This window comes from Agelaius phoeniceus, chromosome 14, assembly GCF_051311805.1.
Source record: "Agelaius phoeniceus isolate bAgePho1 chromosome 14, bAgePho1.hap1, whole genome shotgun sequence".
NCBI lineage: Eukaryota > Metazoa > Chordata > Aves > Passeriformes > Icteridae > Agelaius > Agelaius phoeniceus.
Window position 1 is genome coordinate 16,577,715 of NC_135278.1, and position 26,586 is coordinate 16,604,300.

The 26,586-nt window shown below is 40.3% G+C and overlaps 1 protein-coding gene across 2 annotated transcripts in view; it reads left to right on the forward strand.

The window, feature by feature from the left end:
- LOC129125755 (connector enhancer of kinase suppressor of ras 2-like) overlaps nt 1–26,586 on the forward strand; it is a 175,980-nt gene that overhangs the window by 60,263 nt on the left and 89,131 nt on the right. For both annotated transcript variants that reach the window (XM_077185925.1, XM_077185926.1), the window contains exons 3-5: nt 3,013–3,176; nt 23,435–23,637; nt 24,909–24,996. In XM_077185925.1, the coding sequence (XP_077042040.1) occupies nt 3,013–3,176; nt 23,435–23,637; nt 24,909–24,996 (455 nt within the window). The remainder of the gene's footprint in view (nt 1–3,012; nt 3,177–23,434; nt 23,638–24,908; nt 24,997–26,586) is intronic.

Consider the following 26,586-nt stretch of genomic DNA (forward strand, 5'->3'; position numbering starts at 1 on the left):
GGAAAGACCTTTGAGATCATGGCATCCAACCATCCAGCAGGAAAATGTCAGAGTTTTCAGGTGGATGTGGTTTATGGGATGTTTTCCCTGGTTTCCCTCATTTTCCCAGCACAAGGGTTTATACAGCTTTCAATGCAATGTTCAGCCAGAGCTGCTTCCCAGCTGACTCAGTCAGCATTGGGCTGATGGATAACTCCTTTTTTCTTGTCCTCTCAAACAACACTGAGAGATTAGTAAATGTCTTCAACCTTCATTGATTTTCTGTTAGAGTGAGTTAACTCCTTGAGCCCATCTGGGTTGGAGAAATAAAAATTCTCCAACCCCCAACTGTAATTTTCTCATCATGGGTGTTAAGCCTTGACTTGAAAGTAAAACATCCATGTTTAAACAATGTTTCTTCAGTCACTTTATTGTACTCTGAAGGAGATGTTGGTTAGTTACAAAATGCATGCAAATAAAATAAGAATGTGCAGCAAGAGAACTGCAAATTTCTGTGTTTCTTGCCTGACACTGATGTTGTGTATCTTGGGACCAATGGGTTAATTTTATTTACCTACATCTAAGCAGAGCTAAAACCCCTTCTTTCTTCAGTTATGAATCTGAACTGCTTTAATACTTATCTGTAAACAGAAATGATGTTGAGGGAAAATGCATAAAGAGCACTAATGAGACCTGAGAGGCTCGAGGAAATAAATATTTCATTTGGTTTGGGTGAGTCAACATGAGCTCGTTCTGTACCCTTTCTAATTTCATCTGGGATCTTTTCATGTAAAAACAATTGGAGCCCTGAAAATAAAGATGATTTTCCTGATGCTGAATTCCTGCTTTGGAATGTTTCACATTTCAGTACTTGGCTCCCAGAGAGACAGAAAAGCAGAGAGCAATGGGCAAATCTCTCTTTTTTGGTGTGTATTTATTAAGTGCTGTCATTCTGTGAGACAGCCTGGCCCTTTAATGATATATTTCTATATTCTCTTGTCAACTGCCACACTGTTTGCACCAGTAAGTAAATGCCTTGTAAAGGTGCCCTGGGGAGCTATTACAGAGCAGCACAAATAATACAAATTTGATATTTTGCTCTGCTGTCATACATTCTCCCTGGCACAAAGGCAGGTTTAATACATCTGACTGCACACTTCTCACAGTGGCACATTCACTTGGATTTTCCTAAATCTCTCTTAATGCTACAAATGCTTGTTGGGGCCACTGATCCTAAATTTTTAAATTAATTTGCTTTTGTTGAAGATAATATCTAGTAGCAGTTTTGGGACTTTTTCCATGAGTTTTGGGGCAATGTCCACTAAAAGCAAATCTGGGAGGTGTGGGGTTAGGAATTTTTGCTCTAAAATGGTTTTAAGAATTGTTCTGGAGCAAGAGGGAACAGAAATGTGCAACAGCTTGGAGTTTAAAATGTTAAATAATAAACAGAGAATTTGGAGTGACTCAGCCAATTGAACTCAACTATACTTATGTAAAATCATTCATGAGATCATTAAAAATAATGAACAGATGCAAAGAAGTTGTTTCCTATTTGCAGACCATTCTAGAATAGAGAAAAGGTTTAGGTATTAGTTACAGACTGCTGATTTGAGCTTTAAAAATCTCCCAAACTACCTCATGCTTTCGAATTACACCATAAAATATGACATTTTTATCACTGAACTAGCTTTGTATGGGACATAGGTGTAAGTGAACACAAAGCTGTGCACTTGACTTGGTAAATGAGCTTTATCTATAACATAACTCAGGACTATGGGTTTGCAGAGCACATAATTGGATTGTGTTGAGAGAAGAGTTAATTAAATGGAACTGCATGTGTCCCCTTGTGTTTACTGAGTGAGGACAAACACTTTGGTTTGTTCCCTTCTCATCTCAGTCCTTTTGTCCCACCTGAGCTGTGCTGTTGGGGTGCAGAGTGGGGACACCCAGCACACCCATCCAAGGTGTCAGAACTCTTTGTCTCAGTTGCTCTGCAAACTCAAAGTCTATTTGATAATGGTTGTGTGCAGAAATTACATTTCAAAGCTCTGTCATAAATGCCCAAGTTGGTTATTTCTGTCCTTTCTGGATCTCTGTAATTTTATGGATTTTGGATTTACCTGCATCACTGCAGGGCAAATAACTGAGAATGAGTTTTACTTTCCTTGGGAGATGGAGTTATTGGAGGTGCATTTTGTAGCTCTCTAGAACATCATGTGCACATCAGATTTCTGTTGAATCTGACAGTCCTTGAGGCACCTCTGAGGGACCTTATGTAGCTTTCAGCAGTAGATCCCTGTGTTCAACTCATTGTTCTGGCTGGAAATTCAAGGCATGTGTGGTTTAGAAACAGATTTGGGGGAAGAAAAATCTTTCAGCGTCCTTAATCAGTTTCTTCTCTGGTCTGAGAAACAAAATATTATTCTCTCCCTATCAAGTTTCAGGGTGAAATGGAACATTTCCTTGTGCATGGGTAAAATTGTGTTCTTAGTTGGAGGTGTTGTAACAAAACCATTTTTGTGGTGTTTGGATTCAGAAATCTGGATAATCTGGGGTGAGAATTGGCAGTGGTTGTAGCAGAGTCAGTATGGGTGGTTACTGAGCCTGAAAAACTCTTCCTGATCAGGGACTGTCAAACTCTATGACCTTGAAGAGTCCTGGAAGAGTTACAGGAAGAATTTGTTCCTAATCATAAGATAAACTTATATTTAGGTCTTTGTGACATCACGAGAAAAAGGTTTTTTATAATGCCACTCTCTGTGCTGCTTTGTCCTTCCCTTGTCTCCATGAAGGTTTTGAATTACTATTAAAATGTTTAAAAATGTTGAAAATAACATCAGTGATATAAACTTCTCTCTTTAGCAACTTGTGCTGGGTTATCGAAGTTAAATTATGATTTTCATTGCATGCTTTCCATAACAGCCCCAAACAAGGAAGCATGCTTGCACTCCCAAGAAATTTCTGAGCTTACAGAACTGTTTCCTTGGGTTTTTCTCCTCTCCCTGAATCTGTGCTGTTGGCTTTTCTAACCAGGCCTCGATGATTGCCTCCAACAATACATCAAGAACTTTGAGAGAGAGAAGATCAATGGGGAGCAGCTGCTGCACATCACTCACCAGGAGCTGGAGGAGCTGGGGGTGACTCGCATTGGCCACCAGGAGCTGATCCTGGAAGCAGTGGATCTGCTCTGTGCATTGGTAAGAGACTCCTTGCATCACTCACCTTGGTCAGCTCTGTTTATAAATTTACAAACCAAACTAAAAACTAAAATACTAAACCAAACCAAACTAAAAATAATGTAGAGATTCCTCTACGGCCACACGCTCACACAGCCTTTGCTTCAGTAAAGGACAGACATGTCCTGGCTTCTCTCAGCTGCACAGAAACTATATTTATCCATTTAATGATTATGTCTGATGGTCTTTGATTGCTTTTCCTCTGACTTTCTTGGTCCTGCATTCAAATGCTGCTGACTATCACTCCTGGCATCCATATGGTTCTGTAATTATGTGCCATATGCCCTCATATTTCACTGACATTTGCCACACTGCACTGAACCAAGTAGACCTGAGTGGTTTAACCATGCCAGCATTCAGAGGGATGGTACCACACAGCCAGAAGGGAATGCTAATTAGACTGGAAGATTGTTTAAAATGAGCTTTAAGATGAGACTGGAGTGGTAAAATTGACTTTATCCACAGTCGACAGACACGTGTGTCGACTAAAAGTTGGGTTTGGGTTTTTTCAGCAACCTACAAGCTCTTGGAAGGACATTATTTGTTCATAGTATTAATTACTAGGTTACTAATTTGGTTAAACTCTTAGCAAAGTATTTGATATCAAAAAATTCTTTTTTCCTCTACTATTTTATTCCTACCAGCTAATAAAATGTGATGCATTAACTTAATTCTAAAGACAACAATTACTTCTGTTCCTGTAGGTGGATATGTGGAAGAATATCGAAAATATTAAAACACAAAATAATAAAATTACATAGGTGACACCTGACAATCATAGTATTTTACTTCTTTATCAGGAGTTCTGCTTTTGAATAACTGGAGTATCCTGTGGGACTTTGATAAAGAGAAATTGTTTCCAAGAGGAAAACTGGCACATAGAAGTAAGATAGGAAAAAGTGAGGCAAAAATGCACTTGATCTGGGGGAAAAAAAAAAATTAAGTACCTCTTATTATTCATCTTCTTTCCTGTACCTCGAATAACAAAACAGCCTTGGTGTGCCTTGAGATCTGCCCCTCCAAATGAAACAACTTTTTCAGAGCAGGGGGATGCTTTAGGGGCAGGTGTGTGCTGCAGGAGCAGGGAGATGCTTTAGGGGCAGTGTGTGCTGCAGGAGCAGGGGAATGCTTTAGGGGCAGGGTGTGCTGTAGGAGCAGGGAGATGCTTTAGGGACAGTGTGTGCTGTAGGAGCAGGGAGATGCTTTAGGGGCAGTGGGGGCTGCAGGAGCAGGGAGATGCTTTAGGGGCAGTGTGGGCTGTAGGAGCAGGGAGATGCTTTAGGGGCAGTGGGGGCTGCAGGAGCAGGGAGATGCTTTAGGGGCAGGTGTGTGCTGCAGGAGCAGGGAGATGCTTTAGGGGCAGTGTGTGCTGCAGGAGCAGGGGAATGCTTTAGGGGCAGTGTGTGCTGCAGGAGCAGGGAGATGCTTTAGGGGCAGGTGTGTGCTGCAGGATCAGGGAGATGCTTTAGGGGCAGTGTGTGCTGCAGGAGCAGGGGAATGCTTTAGGGACAGGTGTGTGCTGCAGGAGCAGGGAGATGCTTTAGGGGCAGGTGTGTGCTGCAGGAGCAGGGGAATGCTTTAGGGGCAGTGTGTGCTGCAGGAGCAGGGAGATGCTTTAGGGGCAGGTGTGTGCTGCAGGAGCAGGGGGATGCTTTAGGGGCAGGTGTGTGCTGCAGGAGAAGGGGAATGCTTTAGGGGCAGGTGTGTGCTGCAGGAGCAGGGGAATGCTCTAGGGGCAGGTGTGTGCTGCAGACCCCAACAGCCAGGGCCTTTTGGGTACTCCTGACCCCAAACTGGGGAGCTTTTCCCTGGCCACCCTGTGTCCCACACCCAGGAGTCAGCAGAGCCCCTGTGTCACTCTGTGTCACCCCAGCAGAGCCCTCTGTGCCCTGACACAGCAGCCCCCTCTGGGAAAGCATCTCCCTTCAGCCCAGTGTGTCCCTGAGGAGGGCCCTGCTGACTCTTTTATTGTGATTTTTTTCTTTTTTTAAGCACAGAAAATGTACCTCTTGCTGCTGGTCAATGGTGCAGCTCTCGCTGTGCTGCCTCCTGACCTTACTTTTCCTTTTGAGGCAGGATGGGGATTTTCCAGCTCCTGGTATCATTTATTTTGCCTCCTGCTTTTCTGCCCTTTCTCTTCCTTTCTCACTCTGGCTCTAAAATGCCTTTTTCTTTTTTTTTTCCTGCTTCTAAATGTTTCTCTCCCTGCCTGTTCCATGTGCTTTTCTGCTGCCTGCAGCTTTGCTCCTGGGGGTGTTCTCCTGCCTCTGACATTTCTCCTTGGCTCTCTGTACATCATCTTCTTCAATTCTTGTAGGATCACAGAAAAGTTTTACCAGACTCAGTAGAAAATCTATTTTAAATCTGTACTCCTTTATTAGGATTTGGATCCATGTAATCGAAAAGCATTATTAAGAATCTCATTTTAATTATTTTAAATAATGGCAATAATTGAATAAGAGGAGAGCTAATGCTGCCTTTATGAGTTGAAATACATTTCTAAAATATCACTATTGTTTTCTTGTTCTGTGCTACTCTTGAAAAATTAATAGATTGTTGCACTAATGTCTGACTGCTGGCCAAGCAACCAGAAAAAATTGTGACTCAGAACTGCTCACTGATATGGATTTTTAGAACAGCTAGTGCAAAAACCTGAGGAAATATCTTATTTTAAATATAATTTTTAAAGGGGCTAAAGAGTATCTCTATTTTGTTTATGCCACTGAACAGGAGTTGACATATAGGAAATTATTGAAATCAGAATGTCTTATGGAATACGTAATTTTGCCCCGATTCACTGAATTGCATTACAAATTCAATAGAGTTTATGGGCAGGTAAAACAGAGCCCCAGGCAGTCAGGAATCAGTAATTTAATGCCTTCTTTAATGTGTGTTGGAAATATGGACAGGTGCAGAGCACAAGCTCCATTTGTACGTTCATAAATATAAATACTTGAATTTTATTTTCAACTTTTTTATGGAAAAAAGAGCAGGGAAGCACCAATTCCAACAATCCGGTCTTAAAATCCTACCTGTGGAGGGGAGGCACCATCAGCACTTTGCTCTGTCCCTCTGTCCATCCTGGTGTGCCCCCAGTGGATCTGGGTCTCTGCTCCTGTCTCTGCCCCATCCCTGCCCTGCTCTTGCCCTGCCTGGGCTGTGTCAATGAACATTGATTTTTTTTCCCTGCATGGATTTCTGGATTGATTTCTGGTTGGCGGAGGGCAGAGCCCAAGTTCATGACCCATTTCCCCCAGGCAGCCTCAGCAGGATCTGCAGTCCATCCCTGCAGGGTGGGCTGTGGGAGCAGGAGAAATCTTCCCTGGAGAAACCCCCCAGGAAAGCTCAGGGTGGTCAGGAATTCCCACTGGGCAGGGGTTACTGCAGAACAGCTCTGCTGCTCCAGGAAACCCAGGGAAATGGGACTGGGGGAGCTGCAGCCCCTGGGACACGCTGGAATGTGCCTGTCCTGAGGGTCTTAGGGCAGCTGCTTTTGTGGATGGGCACTGGGCTTTTGGTGGGGTTTTGGTGGGGTTGCACCAAGAATGGTGCCTGGGGTTTTGGTGGGGTTACACCAAGAATGGTGCCTGGGGTTTTGGTGGGGTTACACCAAGAATGGTGCCAGGGCTTTTGGTGGGGTTACACCAAGAATGGTGCCTGGGCTTTTGGTGGGGTTACACCAAGAATGGTGCCTCAGCTGCAGTTCCAGAGATGCAAGCACTGGAGAACACCCCCAGAACCAAATGTTGACCTGTGAAGAAAGTTCTAATTCAAGAAGAAACTAAAACTAAAGGAGTAAACTCTTGTTTTTTATTCTTCCCAAACCACCTATTAGCCAGATTCCAAATGTAAATTATTAAAGGCAGGGAGGATTTGTTATGTTGTGCATCAGCCCTTGACATGATTTTGACATCCACTTTTCTTTTGAAAGCAAGCTGAGTTCAGATAGGAAATTCATATGAGAATCCTGGCTAGAAAAGATTCCACACTGGAAGATGTGGGAAAGAAAAAAATGAAAATCTGAAAAGGGGATAATAAGAGTATTCAGTCCTCCCATGCAATATGGTGATATAGAAGTGTATGTATTTTACCTGAAAGTTAAATAATTTCAAATGTTAAAATAATCTCCTTTATGAAAGGGTAAAATCAGAGTGCAAAAGGTGAGAGGAACTTTCTCTGTAGGAAAGGAAGTGCAGGCACTATCTGGGGCTTGCTGAGGGGTGAATTCATGTGCTATGAAATGCAAAGTCACAGGTGAGCTTTACTTTCAGCTTCAGTTCTTTGACCATTCTGGAGAGGCAGTTTTGAGTTGTGCTTTAATTATGAAGAAAATTGGGAATGATGGCTGTGGGGAAAAAGTCCAATCTGGAACATCAAAGTCCTTTCTTGCTAGGGTGGTCAGAAACTGCTCTGCAATTATTTATTTGAAGTGACCTAAATAACATTTAGGAACTAAAAATTGTGGGCCACTTGAATTTGGACTGTAACTTTATTGAAGTTGAAATATTAATTGGGATATCTATTGGAGGACTTGTTGCAGAGAGGCTGAATCTGCAAAAGTAGCAGGGTCTGGGGAAAAGAACTTTTTGATAGAGAGTAAAGTATACTGGAAGCAAGAAAAAGGAATAATTTTGAGGTCGACATGGCTTGCTGTTCAAGTCTGCAAGTAAATTTAATTTAATTAGGACAGTATTGGAGTCAGTATATTGTTAAAGCCTGCACGAATTAAAATATAAACAGGGAAGAAAGACTGATAATGGAAGGATGCAAAATGAATGGGAAATGAAAAGAATGCTCCAACAGAGATTGTATCTCAAGTAATTAAAAGTACTGTTAATTCACAGGCATTCAACTTGTGAAATAAGGCCTTGTGCTGGGGAGAAATTTCAAGGAGAAATAAAGATTAGAAACTTTGTCTGCAGTTTCTGCAAGGCCACAATCCAGGCAGGGTGGGTTTCCACCAGGAGGCACAACAAAGTCACCATGGTCAACATGTTTACAACAACTGCAGGAATTTATTTTATTTTTATAATTAGTTGGAGTTTTTAAAATAATATATGGGACACGGCTACCAAACAAATTTTCCCCCCTATAATTTTTTCTAACATCTTTCTTTATTAAGCATCTCCCTAAGAAAATTCCAACAATAGGAATTTGTTGGTCGGGGGGAAAGCAATTTGCAGTGATTTATTTTGAAGCACTCATGGTGAAGGTGAAGTCTTTCATAGCTGCCTCTGTATTTATTGATAACATTGTTCTTCTGAATTAAAATTATTCAAGTTTTTCCTAAATTAATACCATTTTAATGGCCACACCTACAATGATCTCTCTTGAGACCCTTTTAATTTTTCATTCTGCTAATACTCAACTTTTGATTTGTCAATTTTGCAAGTATGTTAGGAAGTATTTTTTCTTACTTCATCTGATTTGTGAACAAGTTTCACATTTAACAAGTCATTCTATGCATCAAATACTTCTTTTCCACCCATATTTCAGGAAATATTCAAAGGTAATTATTCTAGACTAAAATCTTCATTTTATATATATACTGATGCTTGAGTAGGTGGAAATAAATCTCATTTTTTTGGAATGGAATGTCATCCCTCTTGGTGAGAGATGAAGAGATTCCATCTCCTCAGTGGAATGAGGAACCTGGCACACAAATTATTTTTGTCTCCACAAACATGTATGAATCCAGAGAGTTTTATTAATTTCAACTGGAAAAGAAGTTCAGCTTTTGGCAGTCCAGTGCTATTTATTGTGCTGTGCCAAAACATTGAATTAATGCTGTTGAATTGAGTGGGTTAATTATTGCACATATTAGAACATGTGTATCGTCTTTTGATTAGTCTAATTAGCAGCTTCATTCTTAGCCTTTCAAATCATGGAACTTGGGAAAATAACTGATTTTAAGGATTGTCTGGGTATGGGTTTGTTTTTTGGGTTTTTTTTTTCCTTTTTAAAAGTCTGTTGACAATTTTGGCATTTTCAGATTTCTCTTAGGATGAGGATATTGAAGGAGGATAATTAAATTTGTGCAAACACTTCAGAGTAGCCTAAAATCCTGAGATTTTACAGGTGTGTGCTTGACTCTTCTGTTCTACTGGGGAGAGTAAGACAGAAGAGTCAAAGTTTCATGATTTTTCTAAGGTGTGCTGGAGAAGTCTGGATGTAATTACAAATTATTTGTGTCGAGTAACCACCAAAATGAAATCCTTCCTAAAATCACCAGGCTAAAGGCACCTGGGAGCTGATCTAAGCAAAGAACAAAGTAAAGGGGAATTTTTCTTGATGTCTTCTCAGGGTTCTCTTCAAGGACCACTGATTCCACACCAGTTGATCCACAGTAACACACAGCAGGAATATTTTGGGTACTGCAGCAGCCCCAGCAGTGCTGGTACAAAAGTGCAGCAAGCAAAATTTTCAGAGGTACCCAAGCACAGGGTTGTTACAAAAGGAATTTAGGACAAAATTGACTTTTGGATTTGTGTTTTTGTGTTAAATACATTAGAAACTTAGGCTTGGACTCTCTGGAGACCTTTATCCTCTCTGAATTTATCACCATGCACAGCAGCCATGGCCACACAACCTCTGATGAAGGCCCAGATCCCTCTGGTTATGGGATGTGTGTTTATCCTGTGGCCAAGCTGGAAATGGTCCTGTTCAGGTGTTCCAGGGAGAATTTCATCCCTTGCCATAATAGGAGGTGCATAAAGTAGAAATAGCAGAAAGGATGTTGGCTGCATTTTATTCCAATTTCAGCTCCTGCACACAGTCCAAAGGGGAATGCAGGGCAGCTGAAATCCAGGAGACCACATCTAATTCCTGCCCACAAAAAATGATATTGGGTTATCAAGCTTCAGATAAATGACTTCAGGCTATTTCTGGATTCTTCCTAATTATGGTTTTGTTTAGGTTAAAAAACCAGGAAAAATACAAATTTGCTGTGTTGATTGCTGCTAATTACTTGAATTTTTGCACATCATTTGCCTCTGGAGCAAGACAGTGTTAGCAGGCAAGTGAGAGGAAAGAAACTTCTGTTTTTCCTGTCTTTTGACATAGTTGAGAGGTTTCCTCTTGTCACACAATAATTCTTTTTCACAAAATAGGGAGAAACATGTTCTATTCAAAGTGTTAAACCTGTTCCAAAGCTTGTAATTTTCCTCTAAAAATGCATCTGTTTAAGTAGCAGTGAGAATGAGAATCCCAATCCCTGACAGACTTGGCTGGTGAATGCTTCTGAGAAAGAAATGTACTTATTTCCATTTAGAAATTTATAAAAGAATCCATTTATAATAATCCATTATTGCATTTCATGTTGATTCTGTGTCTGGGTAAGCTCTGTGGTATTCTGATCCTGAACCTTTCATTCCTTTTCCTGCTGTGAGTTCCTGTCACTCACTGGCAGAGAGCAGCCCCCCAGAATAATTGCAATTAAATTGTATTGCTACTTATTAGGCCAATGCAGGAGTAGAAATTCATGCAAATGAATAGGCAGGTAATGAGCTGGGGTTAAAAACCACGTGTGTGCAACTCTGTAGGGCAGGGCATTAGGGCTGAAATTCACTTTAACCCATGTTGGGTAATATAATAGTATTATATTATAATTTCCATATGTTCTTCTATCCCTGGTTTAGAAGATATTAATGGAACACTCATTTCTGACATAATTTTGATTTCCCTTGAGGCTTGGAACTGGAAGTCAGAGATTGTTTTGTAATTTCAGCCCTTCTGGGTGTCCAAGGCTTGATTGATCCCAGTCACTGCTGGGGATAAAGAAATGGACATTTTCTCTGCACAGGGATAAAAGAAAAACCTTTATAGCAACACCCTGTTCCAGTTCATGGTGTTTCTGTTGACACCAGCTGCCCCAGCATGGCATGGTGCACTGTTAAGGGACTGTCCATTGCTTCTTGTGCTTTGATTCCTCTGGGTTTCACAGGCATCCTTTCCTGCACAATAATCCACTCTGCCAATACCTGCGGAGAGCAGAAACAGAAATGCCAACTTTAATGTTTTAACCTTAATTTTAACCTAAATTGCTCCGTGTAAGCTCTCCTGAGTCCCCAGCCTCAGACTAGCCAAGATTTGGATACTTGATTTTTCTGCAGCAACATGGAGATCCCTTGTGGTCTCCTAAGGATGCTCACCCAGCCTTTGTGGAACAATTAGAATTGACATGTCCAATTAATTAATATGAATTATTGCTCTTCTAGAATCTCAATGTGAAGTGTATGGAACAGCCTTGCAGTGACACATGAACAAATTGTGCAGCAGACCATTCACATTTTCTTTTCCATCATTTTCTTTCTACACTAAAGGAATTAGAAAGAAGGATGCTTGTAATATTTTCATCTCTTACTCATGATAAAATGTGTTGCTGGATGTCTACATTTCTTTTAATCAAATACATGCAAATCTTACAAAAAAATTTCCGAGTAAAGCATAAAAATCCAGATGCTGCAAAGTTTGCTTTGGTTTCATAAAAATGCCTCTAAAACACCAATCTTTCATGGAGGAATTGAGCTGAGTAATTTTAAATTCTAAATTCTGGGGTGGTAAGTCTTTCACTCTGATCTTTTATTGCAAACACAGAAATAAGAGTTCAAGTGGGGCATATGAAAGGAAAATATTGGTTTTCTAAAATCATGGCTTGGAGCACCGAGGGCTTTGTGCTCGGTCAGAAACCAGCAGAGGGTTTGGGTCTATTGCATCATAGCAACACTTAATTGTACACTCCTGCATGAAACATTTTAATATATAATTTAAGTCTATTAGCCAGCTGAGGTTGATAATCTTGGCTTGGCAGCTTTATGAAAGGTCTTTACCAGAGCTGTGTGAATTCCCGACTTTATTTGGGTGGGAGAACCATCCCCATGGGAGTCATTCTCCAGGCAGGTGAGGTTTCCTGTGGCTGTGTTGCCTGGTCCACCCCCACAGCACCTCTCAGTTTTGAGAGTTTTGTCTAATCCCAGCCTAAATCAATGGAATTGAGTCCACGAGGATTCCTGCCAGTGCTGAGAAGGTCCCAGAGTGACATTCTGGGAGAAAATTCTCCTCATCCTTGGGGAGAGGCACCAGCCCTGGGCCAGGGACACTCAGAGGGGCTGTGCAGGTGTCCTGGGAGCCACGTGGAGAAAGGGGAAGGAAGAGGATGCAGACCATGGAAATGAATCCTTTTCAGTGGAACTGCTGCCTTGTGAAGGCTGCCCTAGAACAGAGGCTAGATGGAATTCAAGAATAAAATAGGGATTTTTCAGGAGGCCTCAATGGATCCACCTTGGGCAGCACAAGAGCCCAGCCAGGGCTGCACCCAAGATTAACCAAAATGGTCCCAAAATGCACAATGAGTCACAAGGTCTGACACTTTTATAAGTTTTGCATTTTGGAGTTAATTGTCCCATTCCAGCTTTAGCCCATCCAGTCCCACCCTGCTTGTTTTTCTCTCTCCAGCCCACGGTGTTTGTGCTCTTGGGCTGAGATTTGGATCATTTGTCCTTGGTCCCCAGCTGGAGCAGGAATTGTTTTGTCTCCCTGCTCTGTGCACAGAGCTCACCATCCCATAACATGAAGCCCAGACCCACACACTAAAGCAGCACAGAATCTGAGAAATATAAAAGCCAACACCTGAGGCATCACCACTGCTCCCCAAAATGTTTTTTACTCCTTCCAGAGGATGCTAAAGCAGCGTGGATGAAGATCTGTGCCTGAACCCTCGGAATGCTGCAGGCACTGAGGGACAGCCCATTGACTGCACCCAGCTAATGGAATATTGATTCAGTCCTAGGTAATTATGTTAAATAGGAGGGGAATATTAGATTATAGAGCATAGAGGAGTCTATTTTTAGAACAAAAAGGAAGAATAATACACACTAGTGCAGGAAGAGATAAGCTTCTCCCCTGTAAATGGAAAAAGTGTTTTTACACTAACAAAATTTAAATTTCTTTAAGATAACCCGAGAACTCAGTGATAGACAGATATTTCCTTGGTTTATTCAGGTGCTGAAAGTCTTAACCATCAAATAAATTGTTCTTTCTAACAATCTACATGAAATACACTGGTAATTCTTAGTCTTTTAATGAAAAATAATTGCACAATTTCTTAAATGGTATTTCAGATATTTAGGTATAAACAATATTATGAACATTTAAAATTAGCTTTTAATTTTTTTTTCTAAGACTTTCTCTTTCTTTCCACTGGAAAGGACTATGTTGCCCTTATTCATTGTTTCTTTCATTTGCAAAAACTTCTTTCCCTTGCAGAAAGCACCAGTTCCCTTTTTCCCTTTTCAAATCAATCTGATTGGAAATCTGTCCCCTGCAATGCATGGTAGCAAGCACTATACCCTGTAGAGTCTCTGTGCCAAGGAAATACAGGGAGTAGCTCAGTGAAAGTTCAAAAAGAGGTCATTTTTCCCTACCAAATAATTGCTTTTCTAATTTGCAAGGAGCGTTTTCTTTCATAAATTCCTGGTAAGATATTTTTCATGCCACTGTGTTACATTATCAGTGTCTATGAGCTGCCTGAATTCCTGAGTAATTATCTGTGATCAGTTATTGTCAGGGATAAATTCATCTGCATGCAAATATCTGAGCATGCACATGCATATTCATGTCACTGTTGTTGACTGAGTTGCTTGAGCAGCCTTCAGCAAATTCACAATCCAAATAGATAAATGAACTTTTTTCATCCTCTCATTAATGCCCATTCAAACGAATCTTGTTACTAATTTAATTTCTATATGCTGCTCTGAATTGTTATGAACATGTGGAACATTTCTCCAGAATTGGGGTGGTTTTCATGTGGAGCTACTGCTTCTGCAGGGATCTAAGTTAAATATCTGACCCAAGTGAGAGGGTCAGTGTTGATGTAAGATTTCCAAGACCAGCTTATAGTTTATCCCCTGAATTTTTAATAATGAATCATTGATTCAAATTCTAATTTTGTGTTATGTACTGAATCTCTTTTTCTCTGTAATCTTACATTTCTGCCTTAAAATTCATTTTAAGAGAAACTTAAAAAAATGAGGAAATGAGGCTTTCTAGGGTTGGATGGTTGGTTCTTAGACAAAGCTGTTATGAAATAAATAGCAAAGTTTAATTGATCACAAGGTTTTGGTAATGAATAATAAAGGTTTGTGGTTATTAAACAGTGCATTATACATGTACAGCTCCTTTAGACACTGCAGAGAAAGATGAAAAAAGAGCACTGAACTTTACAGCAAACACTTGAGATGCTTTATCCTTGCCACTGGAGTTCCCTGGATTGGTAACTGGGAATGCAGAGAGGAATTTGGGTGTGATTTAGGTATTTCTGGGACAGAACACATCAACAGTAGCCCAGTGCACGCTGGGGAGCAACAGCAGCAGGCTCCTAATGACTCCTGCAGGCAGGAATTGCCAATCCTATTTAGAAGTCAGCAGATCACGGTCCAGTATGGTTTTGGAGGAAACGTCTCCTGCCATCCTTTGCTCTTGTTTGTTTATCACAGCATCCCCAGTCAGCAGATTGCTCAGAGCTTCTTTTCCTACACATATGGAAGAGGTCAAGCCACCCTGGCTGTCTGGCTTGCATATGTTTTGTGATGGGAGCCATATGCAGATCAGTCCATCCTTAACACCGAAATAAAATATCAGGAACAATAATCCTGGGGATGTGGAAAAAAGCCACAAAACACCCAAACCCCCCCTCCATCCTCCTGGGCCTCCCTTTTGCACCCATCAGAAAGCAAATCTGCCACAGCTTTATTTCCCCACTGGTGTTTGAGATGTTCAACGTGCCCAGATGTCAGCTTGGCACTGCCAAACACTGAGTGGATGCTGCAATGCACCCACCACTTTGTCAGCAGGGTCATGAGGAGGCTGCTCTGGTCATGAGGAGGTTTTGTTAATTAATGCTGCTGGGGTATTAAGGTTTTGCCCAAAGAGAAGTATGAGAAAGCATTAAATACGTTTAGAAACAAAGAAATTTTTTTTTTAAATGCAGATTTTCTTCCAGAAATTTTAGATCTAAACTCCTGGTGAAGTCAGAGCTGAGGAGAAAATGTGAATTAGAATCAGAGTGGGAGAGCAGCTCCAAGGGATGCTGCTGAGGTGTGCAGGAAAAGCCTTCTCCCAGAGAAATAAAGTCACAGGTTTGGATCAATTCTCCTGTTTCTGAATCTCAATGGTTCATCACTGCAGAAATAACAATTGGTGGTTCAGATACGTAAATAATCATTTATTATACTTTAAAACTGAAATGAGATATGAGCTCTTCTCTCTTTAAATTTTCCTTTCTTAAAGCTTTGGTGAGAATGGGCATTAGATAGCCAAATAGCTGGGTTGGTGTTTAGATTACTTACAAACAGAATGAAATTAAAATCAGGGGCCTTGCTGAATGAGTCCTCTAAAACTATGAAAAATATAAGGAGGTTTCAGACATTAATTAAAATTTCTTCAAGGGGGAGGGAAAAAAGGAAAAGAACCAAAATATACATGGGAAAATTGTAATTAAGGCATTCCTTGAGCATGGTCAGCAGACTCAGAGTGGCAGGAACTTTAAAAATAAATGCACTTTCTTTATGCTTCATACCATTATGGCAGTCGGGAGTCTGCATAACTGAAGAGCAGATCCCACATTTTTGCAGACCTTATCCAAAAATGGCATTGGTGATGTGTCACAATGTGCTGGATCTTCTGTGGGACAGTGAGAGAGAACTGTAAAATGCCTTTTCAGAATATGCACACATATCTCTGTCAGGCTGCTCAGTGGATCAGATTGGTTTCATTCTGTGGGACATTTCTGAAATCTATTCTGTGTGTAATGAGTTTGCTTTCCTCACACATTGTTGTGGTTTGGGCACCTGGCTCCTCTCTCTCCCTGTAGATCCCTGTGCAGCCCTCCACACCCAAACCAGGGAGATGTTCCAGTTTATTCAAGCTCACCCAATTAGAGGAGTTTTTGTTTATTCCACAATTGAAACCACGGTGCTTCATTAGGATTAAGCAGAGCAAGGAGGCTTTGTGCAGTTTGCTCAGAGATCTGTGGAAGAGCTGCCAGGTAAAAGCTCTTTATAAAATGCTTAGGCAGGAGATCAGGGATCCTGTTAATTCCTGCTCATCTTAATCAGTCCAGGGCAGGAACTGGTGCCTTGTGCAGCTTTAGGCCAGCCTAGAGTGGGGCAAGCCTTACATAACCTGAGATCCTTGAACAATAAATCTGCATCTCCATCTCTGACCTCATCTGCTGCTTTGCTCTCACCAGCAGCCCAGTCACCTGACTCTTAAACATAAAGTTTAAACATAAACATCTGAAGTCTTTAACATAAAGTTAACAATTTATTTCAAAACCTTATTTGGAAAAAATACCTGTTTCAATGGCTGGCCTTACAATCTTTTTGAGTCCAATTTTTAAGGAAAGACTATCAAGTTCTAATTCTTATCTGAAATAAAAATCACATTTGTTAAAAATAAAAAAAACCAACATTCTAGGACACCTTAATTATCCTTGATGACATATCTATATATATAGACATCTATGTATCTAGATATATAGATATCTCAATTGCAATGTAAATGCTAACCTTCTTCTGCAGACAAAAAAATATAATGCAGATCTTAATTTTTTAAATAGGTTAAAATATTTAATCTTATTTCTAGATCTGCTTAATTTATCTATTTACAAGATAATAGGAAGGTGTGTGGAGTGCTTAGGAGCTCTGTGACACGTTCCAAATTACAGACTCAGGAGACAAAGAATTGTGACACAATTTGCTCCAGCAAGGTGGGATAATTATAATGGAAGGGAGAACAAGGGGGAGGAAAGCTGCACATAAAAAAGCATCGAGGTGTTTCAAATAATAGGCTCTAATTTGTACTATGATGTTGCATATTTGCATAGTATTAGCATAGTTATTAATGAACTCCATACTTTTATTTTGATGAAATGTCACGATCTGTGCACATAAACTGTGCTGTGATACTGCAAGCAACTGGAATGATGGGCAAATGTTGTTAAAGAGAGGCAGAAGGATGGGGTTTATTATATATTTATGGTATGTTATTATGCTAATTTACTGATTTAGAAGGAGAAAAGCTTTTAAAGAAAAAGCTGAACCAAATTTGGGCCATATTTTACTGGAGCTGCATTCCCCAGCCATGAATGGAAATTATTTTCCTAATACATTTATAGTTTTCAAAGCAACAGCACTAGGTTTTTATATATACATATAAAATACATAAATTATTGAATATATCAGTGTATCTATAAATTGAGTGAACTACATCTACCACATTCTCCTTAACAAAACTTTTACTTTCTTTGATTTATTTTAACTTTTTATCAAGTGGTGTCATGACTTGCATCAGATTATAATAATTGTCCCTTTTTTACCATTCAGGAGATTTTAAGTTCTTGGTCCCAGTCTCTAGACCTGAACTTTTGCACTGGTTCATAGGATCTCTAATTTAAAATTTATTTGGCCTTTTTCAAATTGCTGTTCAGACAAAGAATGACCAGCCTGTAAATTCCTTTTCAAGAGGAAAACCAGACACACCTGGTGGAAATGCACTTGGACTTTATGCTATTTCAGTACCTTCAGTTTGAAGTTGCATCATAAAAACTTCACCACAAAAATTCAGTAAATTACAGAGACAAGTTTTTCAGAATCAGAAGTTTTCACTGTTTCAAAGCCTCTTTACCTTTAAAAACATCCCTCCAGAAAGGAAATTTAAAAGGAAAAAAAAATGTGTTTTGACAGTTTTCATTCTATGTATGTGCCAGAAGTACTTTTGCTAAAATCAGAATGCATGATGAACTGTGACTTTTGCTTTTACAATCAAACAGGCTGTGTTTGCCTGGCTTTATTAAGAGCTGCCTGGCTCCACGCTGTCCCCAAAATTCTGATTCCCATGGAGCAGCAGCCAGAGCCCTGGCCCAGCAGGAGCTGCAGATCCCACCTGGGTTCCCAGGGGACAATCCCAGAGCCCAGAGCTCCTCTGGGGACTTTTCCCAAGGCTCTCAGAGCTGGGACTGAGCCCAGGTGGGACAGGGGTGGCTCCAGGCCCTGGGGACCAGGAGCAGCCTGGAAGGGACCAGGGAGGGAGCAGAGCATCCCCAGGGAGCTGCTGAGCTGCTGCACAGCCACAATAAATCAATGTATGGCTGGTCTGAGAATGGCTGAAGTGGGGAAGAAGTCCCTGGAGATGGAGCTTTTAAATTGCTAATAATTTAGAGCATTCTTAAAGCTTTTGCATGAAATGTGGAAATGGGACTGCAGCTCAATGTTTAGGTTGTGGTGTTTTAAATGCTTTGAATGTTGCAAATTCCATGTAAAGTCCTTGAATTTCAGTCAGTGCTGCTTCCTTTCACCTCCTCAGTCAGATCTCCTCTCTGCCCTTTTATTTCTCTTTTATATTCAGTGAAAATTGTAACACAGTTTCAAAGTATCACCTACAGAAAAAGCTGTGTATGTACCCATGTGTTTGTATATTTGTACATATATATATTTAGATACATTACACTGACTACTCACACGAATGACAACATGAAGAAAAATTACTATAATTAGAAAGAAATCTGTTTTTAAGGTAAGTTAAAGTCATTACTTATGCAATATAAACTATTTAGTTAAAATTACATCCCGTGCCTATTAAATTTCAATGTGCATACATTATTTCTATCTCTGTATGTCACATTACAGCAAAACAATTTCATTATAGCTCTACCTGTAAGAAAAAAATGCTGGATGAGGGTTTCCACTGAAGAAATAAACTCTTCATATGCTGCAGGTATTTTGTGCTTGGCTTTTGCTCTTTGGGTGCTGGTGTTAACAAAAAACTGATTAGCACTTGGATATTTTTTCCCCACTATATTCATTTTTTTTTTTTTAATCCTGATGTTGGCTACAATAATTTGGTCTCTTTTGTCTTAGTAGTTAAAATTCTCCCAGATTGCTTTATTAGCATAAAATCCTCCCTGTGATGTTATTGCTTACCTGCAGTAAGGTATGAGAGCACCTGAAGCCACAGCTGAAGATTTTTTTTTTTCATTCCACTTCTTTGGATATGTAAAAAGCTCAGATTTTATATTGTCAGATGGATACAGAATTTTCTCAATTATCTAAAAATGGAACTTCAAACCAGAATGCACAAAACAGGCAGAGCTTTTAGCTGGAATTGTGACACAGGCACAGGGCAGGAAGGTTCATTGGCGAATTTGTATTTTGCTATTTCTGCATTTTGGGTTTATGAAATTAAAAAGAGGAGGAGGCAGATTTCAGTTGTAAGATTCTTTTTTTAAGATCATCTTTTTGGAGGCAGATTTCAGTTTTTAAAATTCCAATTTTGACTATAGGGAGCATTCAACAACCTCTCTCTTTCATTGTATCTTTTTTGAAAAACAAGAGTCTGATTCAGGTTGCTCAGAAAAAAATGGCATTTTCTCCTGTCACCCGAATTCCACAGTTTCTGACAACAGCCACCTGTTTTCTGCTCTTCAGAAAACCCCATCAGGTGTGAAAGGCCTGGGGGGATCTGCTCCCTCACCACCTCCAACAACCCCAGCCACCAGCACGGCAGCTCAGCCCAGCAGGGGAGAGAGGGAACAAGGACAGAGAGCCTGGAAATGGAGAATTCCAGGGGAAATAACTAAATTTAAGAGCTGTGCTCTGCAGGCTGCCAGCAGAGTTCTCCTTCCCCAAAGCAGCTGCACGCTCACTGAGGAGTGGCACTGCAGGCACAGCTCCACCCTGGCCTTGTGCTGCTGATATTCCTCCCTAATGAGCTTGTCTGCCCCTGATCTCAGCCTCCTGAAATCCTCCTCTGCAGCTCCTGCCATGGAATGGGGCACCGGGAGCTGCTGAGCTGCAGCCTGGGACAGGGATCAGTGTCTGAATAAATCAGATAATCTGTGCAGCTCTTTCAGGGTGTGCAGGTAATAGTGCTGTCAGTGCAGATACAGAAGTTCTTACTGCTTGAGCTGTGCTTTTGTGTGAAATAACTTAAATATTTAACAGATTTTCCAGCCATCTCTCTCTGTGTTCAAGGTGTGCTGTTAGTTTGGCACTTTCTGCAGTGCTCCTGTCCAGGTCCCTTTTTCTGAAATGGAGCATTAGTGACTTTAGGGAGCTTTCTATTCTCATTAAGCAGCTTCCTGATCCAGATTTCAGGATAACTTGACAAATTGTGTGGCTGTGTGGTTCTAGACAGGCAACATCTGGGGTGGTTTTTGCAGTCAGGATTCATTCTCTAAACTTGTACATCCATTTCTACTGATTGACTCATTGATGATGGAACAACCTGAAGCATCATGAAACAAAGCCAGGGAATGGAATAACCTTTTATTGTTTATTTTTCCCTGCTTTTGGGATGAAAAATTATCCTGCCTATGCTAATGGCACCCTCTTACCCCCTTTAGAGCTTTTCTCTTTTATTTTTTGTCTTTCTTTTTAAACCAGTAGTTATATCTGGGATTTACAATGCACGAAAGAAATCACCTGAATCTCCTGCCAGGAGACAGAGTTTTCCAGGCTCAGGAGCATCATTTCCATGGTGTGGCTCACAGGAGCAGCCCATATTTAACTCAGGGGGAGCAGAAAGTGTGGCTGGGAGAGCTGAGGTCTGGCCTGGCAGCTGTGATCATGATTCAGTCTGGCAGCTCTGGGACTCTCTCAGTGACACTGTGGAGATGAGGTGCCTGCAGGAATTAGAGGAGATCTGAATTTTGGCAGTGCCGTCCACAAGGCTCCTCACCTGCTTAATCATTGCCATAAATTACTGTGGTTGTGAAAAAGGAAGGGATGGGACTAATTCAACTAATGTTGAATTAAGAATTATTTCTTGTTTAGATAAATATTAGTTTTAAAGGTTGTGAGGTTTTAGAGGAGTAAGTAGTTGGTTATAGTTTGTGTAGTTACAAGTTTTTTTGTTATAAGGTAATGTAAATTTTTTAAAATTAATATATAATTGTTATAGGGTTTATTTTGGTTTTTAAACTTATTACTTTTACTTATTTTTGTTGTATTGTGGATACTTTTGTCTAATAGGCTTTTGTTTTACATTATACATGTTTTCTCTTATAACTTCTAAACTTTTAGTTTATTCTATGCAACTACACTCTTACATTGTAAACTCTACTATTTCATAGGCACAGTTTTTCACTTACTTAAGGTATATTCTTTCTTATAGTTATAAGTTAGAAATACACATAGTTAGAAATATAAGTTTATGATTTTTTTGTTTAATATCTGTTTATTGTATTTTTACCTTAATCTAAGTTTCTTTTCAGGTTGCAGATTAAATTTTTCTGGTTTTTTGATTCCCACAAACAACAATTCTTGGTTTTCAAACATGGCCACTGAATTAGAATTGATGCAGTTTAAATTTGGGGGGTTACCCATTTTCTGGCTCTTTTCCCCTCTGGAACAATCTCCTCCCTTCCTCACCCCTTTGACTGCTGACCCTGGAAACCCAAAAGAAGTCAGAGCTTCCTTCAGTCCTCTCCACAAATCCTGCCACAGTGGGGTTTGGTGGCAGCAGAGCATCAGGATGTGTTGATTAGAGTTGTTTGATTTAAAAATTAAAATTTTGGATTTAGACACGCTTAAATCTAGAACAACCCAATGTCTCTGTCTTCTACAAAGGCATTGATTTACTGTCACTTTCACAATAGTTTTATCTTTTCCCCTTTATTGTGCCCCACTCAGTCTCAGGTAAACCACTGACTTGCATCAGCGCTTCTACTGTGCTGAAAAATTTCCTTCCATCTTCTGATTGTCTTTATGGATACATTTTATCTACATTTTGCTGTGTTTTAAATTTTATATTGACACTAATTGAGGTTGTCATTGGCATGTAAGCAATAAACTCCAAGATAAAGCAAAGCACTCATTCCCTAGGTGGATTTCCTCACACACATTTCCTGCTCAGTCCTCTCTGTTTTGCAGATTTCTCTGGCTGATTACACTGGCTGGGATCTAAAATACCCTGTGGTATTTATAGATTCAGTGATCAAACCGTGTCCTTTGCTACTTAACTCCTCTTAAAAGCTAAGTGACAGGTTTCCAGAGCTTTTATGCAATAAAATATTATTGGGAGAGTTTTTTTCCCTGCTTGTTTCCACGGGAATAAGCAACCAGGAGGATCCAGTTCATCATCCTTGCAGTGTGCTGCTGAGTGTGCAGAATGGAACCTGTTCTGGGGGAAAGCAGGCCCTGCCCAGCTGGTTGAGAGCTGCAAAAGGCATCCCAGTGCATCCACTTAGTCATCATCCTGGCATGAGTGGAAGTCAAGAGGAAAATAGAGCAGGGGAGGGAATTCCTTCAGTGCTGTAATGAGATGTGATATTAAACGGATGACATGCTACTATCACATAGAGCTTGCTCTTTAAACCTTTCAAAATGAGAATTATTTTCTTTGGTTACACTGTTGCTAATTCTGTCGTATTTGCTCTTGGCGAAAAAAAAAAAAAGTTGAAGAGAGTTTTTTCTCATCTGTAGCAATTTAATCTTGAACTGGATGTTCTGGCCCCTACCACGAAGTTTTAGCTGTGATACAGCCTAACAATGAAATTAATTCTCTCCCTGGTCTTTCAATCTAATTCTCTGCAGTCAGCTAAGGTAGCAAAGTGTTTCATTTCTCCTAGATTTCCCTCCAAGCTGGAGGCAAAGCCTTGAATTATTTCTGAGAGTGAACTTTGACAGAGAGAATGGCTGGCAGGGAAGGCACTGTCCCCAGTGCCAGCTGTCAGAGGTCCAAGCACTTCACCAAGTGTTTGTTTGTGCTTTGTTTGCTTTCCATGCAACCCCAGTTTATAATCTTGTTATTGGTCAGCCTATTTCCCTTTTCTGAAGTTGAAAATTATTATTTCTAGCACAAATATCCACGTTGGCATCTGTCACCTTTCAATTCTTTATTGTCTGCTTTGAGGAGGAAGTCCAGGCAAAAATCTTAATGTGTGATATTCATGATCACCCTCTGTAATATAAGCATAGTTGAAATTACCAGTGAGCAATCAATTCAGGCTCTGAGAGTTGATTTGGTTTAAATGTTCATTAAATTCTCTCATGTTCTACATCCTGTGGTGGCTGCAAAAAATCTGGGTTCAACTCAGTGTGTTTGAGACTTTCTGTGTGAATTTGAATTTTTTAATGGATTTGAACTATCTTTATGCTTGTTATCCGAGTAGTTTGGTTCGTGCAGCTGACCACACACTCTATCCATCCTCTTCTTTCCCCCAGAATTACGGTTTGGAGACTGAAAACCTGAGAACTCTGTCTCACAAGCTGAATGCCTCAGCCAAAAACCTCCAGAACTTCATAACGGGTAGGAGGAGGAGTGGCCACTACGATGGCAGGGCCTCCAGACGGCTGCCAAACGATTTCCTTACCTCTGTAGTTGACCTGATTGGTGCTGCCAAGAACTTACTCGCCTGGCTGGACAGGTAATTAACTGCTCCTCAGTCCCTTGGGCATGAGAATAATTCTTTGGGGAGTTTTGTATTTGTTCTTTCTTTGCCTCTTGGACTCTTTTATTTTAATATTAAAATGGCAGGTCTGGAATTCTAGCTCTAAATTTTTGGAAATTTGTGAAATATTGGAATCAAAATTTAGTACCTTTCTCTGTCAGGAGAGTGTTAAAATTTTCTCTATGTACCTTTTGAGATTCTTTCAGTTGGATTTTTGTGTGAAATGAATATTTCTGTTCTATTCTCACTGCCACTACTGGTAATATCAGAAATTTTAGAATGAAGGGCAAGTAAGGAAACCTTGTGGAGTTTGAGCTGTCTTTCAGCCATCAAAATGACACAGAAGAGCTGGAACTGAGCAAATCAATTAAGAATGTTCAAAATAAATGATAGTACTTGCTTAGTCTGAAAATTAAATGTTCTTATTTATCAGGAGTAGATTGGATGTGTTAGGTACAGGTGTGATGGTTAATGCTCAACAACCAGCATTGGTGTTTTACATTTATCAACTGAGAATTTGATTAAAAGTATCTCTGTGACTGTGGCAAGACAGAAACCAAGACACAAACCAGAATTTTTCTTGTTTGGAGAAAACAAGCATTGGCTTGTTTTTCTTTGTAGTTCTAGCAGTGAATAGCTTTCTCTGGAATTGGAATGCTCTGGAACATTTAAATGGCACCTTAGAAATCACAGTGAGAGTGAATCACCCTCCTTTACAGGATTTGTATAATCCTGGTGACATCTTCCTAACCTAATGCCAGCAGTCATATTCTCTCAGGCTATGACCTTGTCAGCTCTTATAGATTCAAACGGGGTCAGATTCAGCCAGAATTTGGAAAGCCTGAAGAGAATCTGAGCATGCAGGAAGCTGTGAGTAAGTGAGCATTACTGGGCTCTCTGAATTAAGGTGCTGATTGCTGCTGAGGAGTGATGTCATATCAGAAATGCCATTTTTTAAATAAGCAGTACAAAGAAAATCTGGGCTGCTTATGTTATTTGAAAGCTCCTATTTCTAATCTCCATCAGAGTGAGAACTTCTGATGTTCTGACCAAAATCCAGTTTGCATCCTGCCTGCATTATTTTTGTTTCAAAGGTGTATATTACAAAAGTTTTGCAACTTGCTGCTGGAGATTAAAGTGATTTGGCATTTCTGTGCTGTAGAACTCAGCCCTGTATTAGATATATCTGCCTATAATGCAAATTGTGGTCCCTAATTCTGCACAAACCTGTCCTTGCCCTGCCCCAGGTCTCCGTTTGTCAGCGTGACAGAATATTCACTGCTGAAAAACAACATTGTTCAACTGTGCCTGGAACTAACAACCATTGTGCAACAGGTAGGAGTGGCTCTCTGCTCTGAGGCCTTTCACATCACTGCTTGAAAACTGCAATAGTAAAAATAACTACAGCTCTAACATCAGCAGAAAAGTTGTTACAGCATTACCTCCCTGTTCTTTACCACTCTCATTTTTTTGGGGAGGGACAGGAAGATTTTTGGGGAGCCTCCTGAATTGATTGAGGGATGGTGTGAAGTTAAAAATAATCCACTTTGCTCTTGAGTGGACTACCATTGAGCATCTCTCCAGTGAAGGCCAATGGTCTTCACCCTCAATCCAAGCTACCGCAATTCCTGTACAAACACTCGAGAAAGTAAAGGAAGCAGCTGGAAAAACATTCTTTTCCCCCCAACCTGAGGGGCCTTTTGAGCCCTACAGTAAGATTAAGCAGCTACCATCAGAGCCTTTTTTGAAATTTGTAGAAAGGTTAACTAGAGCCATTGAAATCCAAGTTAAAAAAGAGAATTCAAGGGAAGAGGTTTTAGAGGAAATGGCATCACACTGCAACAGTGGACGATTTCATGTCAGGTGATTTGCCACCATGCAAGTGTTAGACAGAAGAATAAAGCCACACTGGGAAACAGCTTAACCACTGCTAGCAGGTTACTCCAGATTGAAATATGTGTGATCCAAAATGCTTTGGGGACAAGTTCTTAAAATGCATACAAATACATCCAGAACCTGCACTGCCTTCTTCACTGAAAGGAGAGCCAACAGCATGGGAGTTTTTAGGGATGAACACAAAATATTCATAGTATTAAACCAATTAACTATAGAACAGATAATGGCAGCAGTGTTATCATCACTGACAGTCATTAGTTAATTGTAATGTACAAGTCCAAAAGTACATAAAAGTAATTTATCTGGTCTTTAGTCCTATATAATATATAGAATTATAGAATATCCTGGGTTGGAAAGGACCCATCAGAATCAGCAAGTTCAGCTCCTGCACAGACACCCCAAAACTCCCACCCTGTGTCTGAGGGCATTGTCCAAGCAATCCTTGAATCAGGCTTGGAGCTTGTGACCCCTTTAAAAATAGAATAGAATAGAATAGAATAGAATAGAATAGAATAGAATAGAATAGAATAGAATAGAATAGAATAGAATAGAATTAATGGAATACAATATTATAATAACAGTCTCTAGCAATGTCTGCCCCTGAAGTGAGACAAGAGGTGACACACAGGTACTGAAAGACTGAGGGTAAATTAGGTTTACAAATATTTACAATGAGCTGCTCCCCTTGTGAGCAGATAAAATACTGATGAGACAAAAGAGTGTTAGTGCAATATGTGGAGAGGTCATAGAACAGGCAGGGCTGTCTTGGAATGAAGAAAAGGAAAAAGATGAGAGGGTTGAAGGAGGAAAAGCAAGAGGAAAGCTTAGCTTAGGCTCCAGTTGATAGGGGCTCTAGGCTGGGCCTGTCTCCAGTGCAGAGCACTGCCCTGCCTGCCTCTGTCCTCTGCTGCCACAGATTTCCAGGCACCCTCCCAGCACACCAACCACACAACTCAGTTTCAAATGTTTTTTGGAGCAGTGATGGAGTAGTAGTTCTGAAAATTCTTTTTCCCCTCCACTTCAATTTTC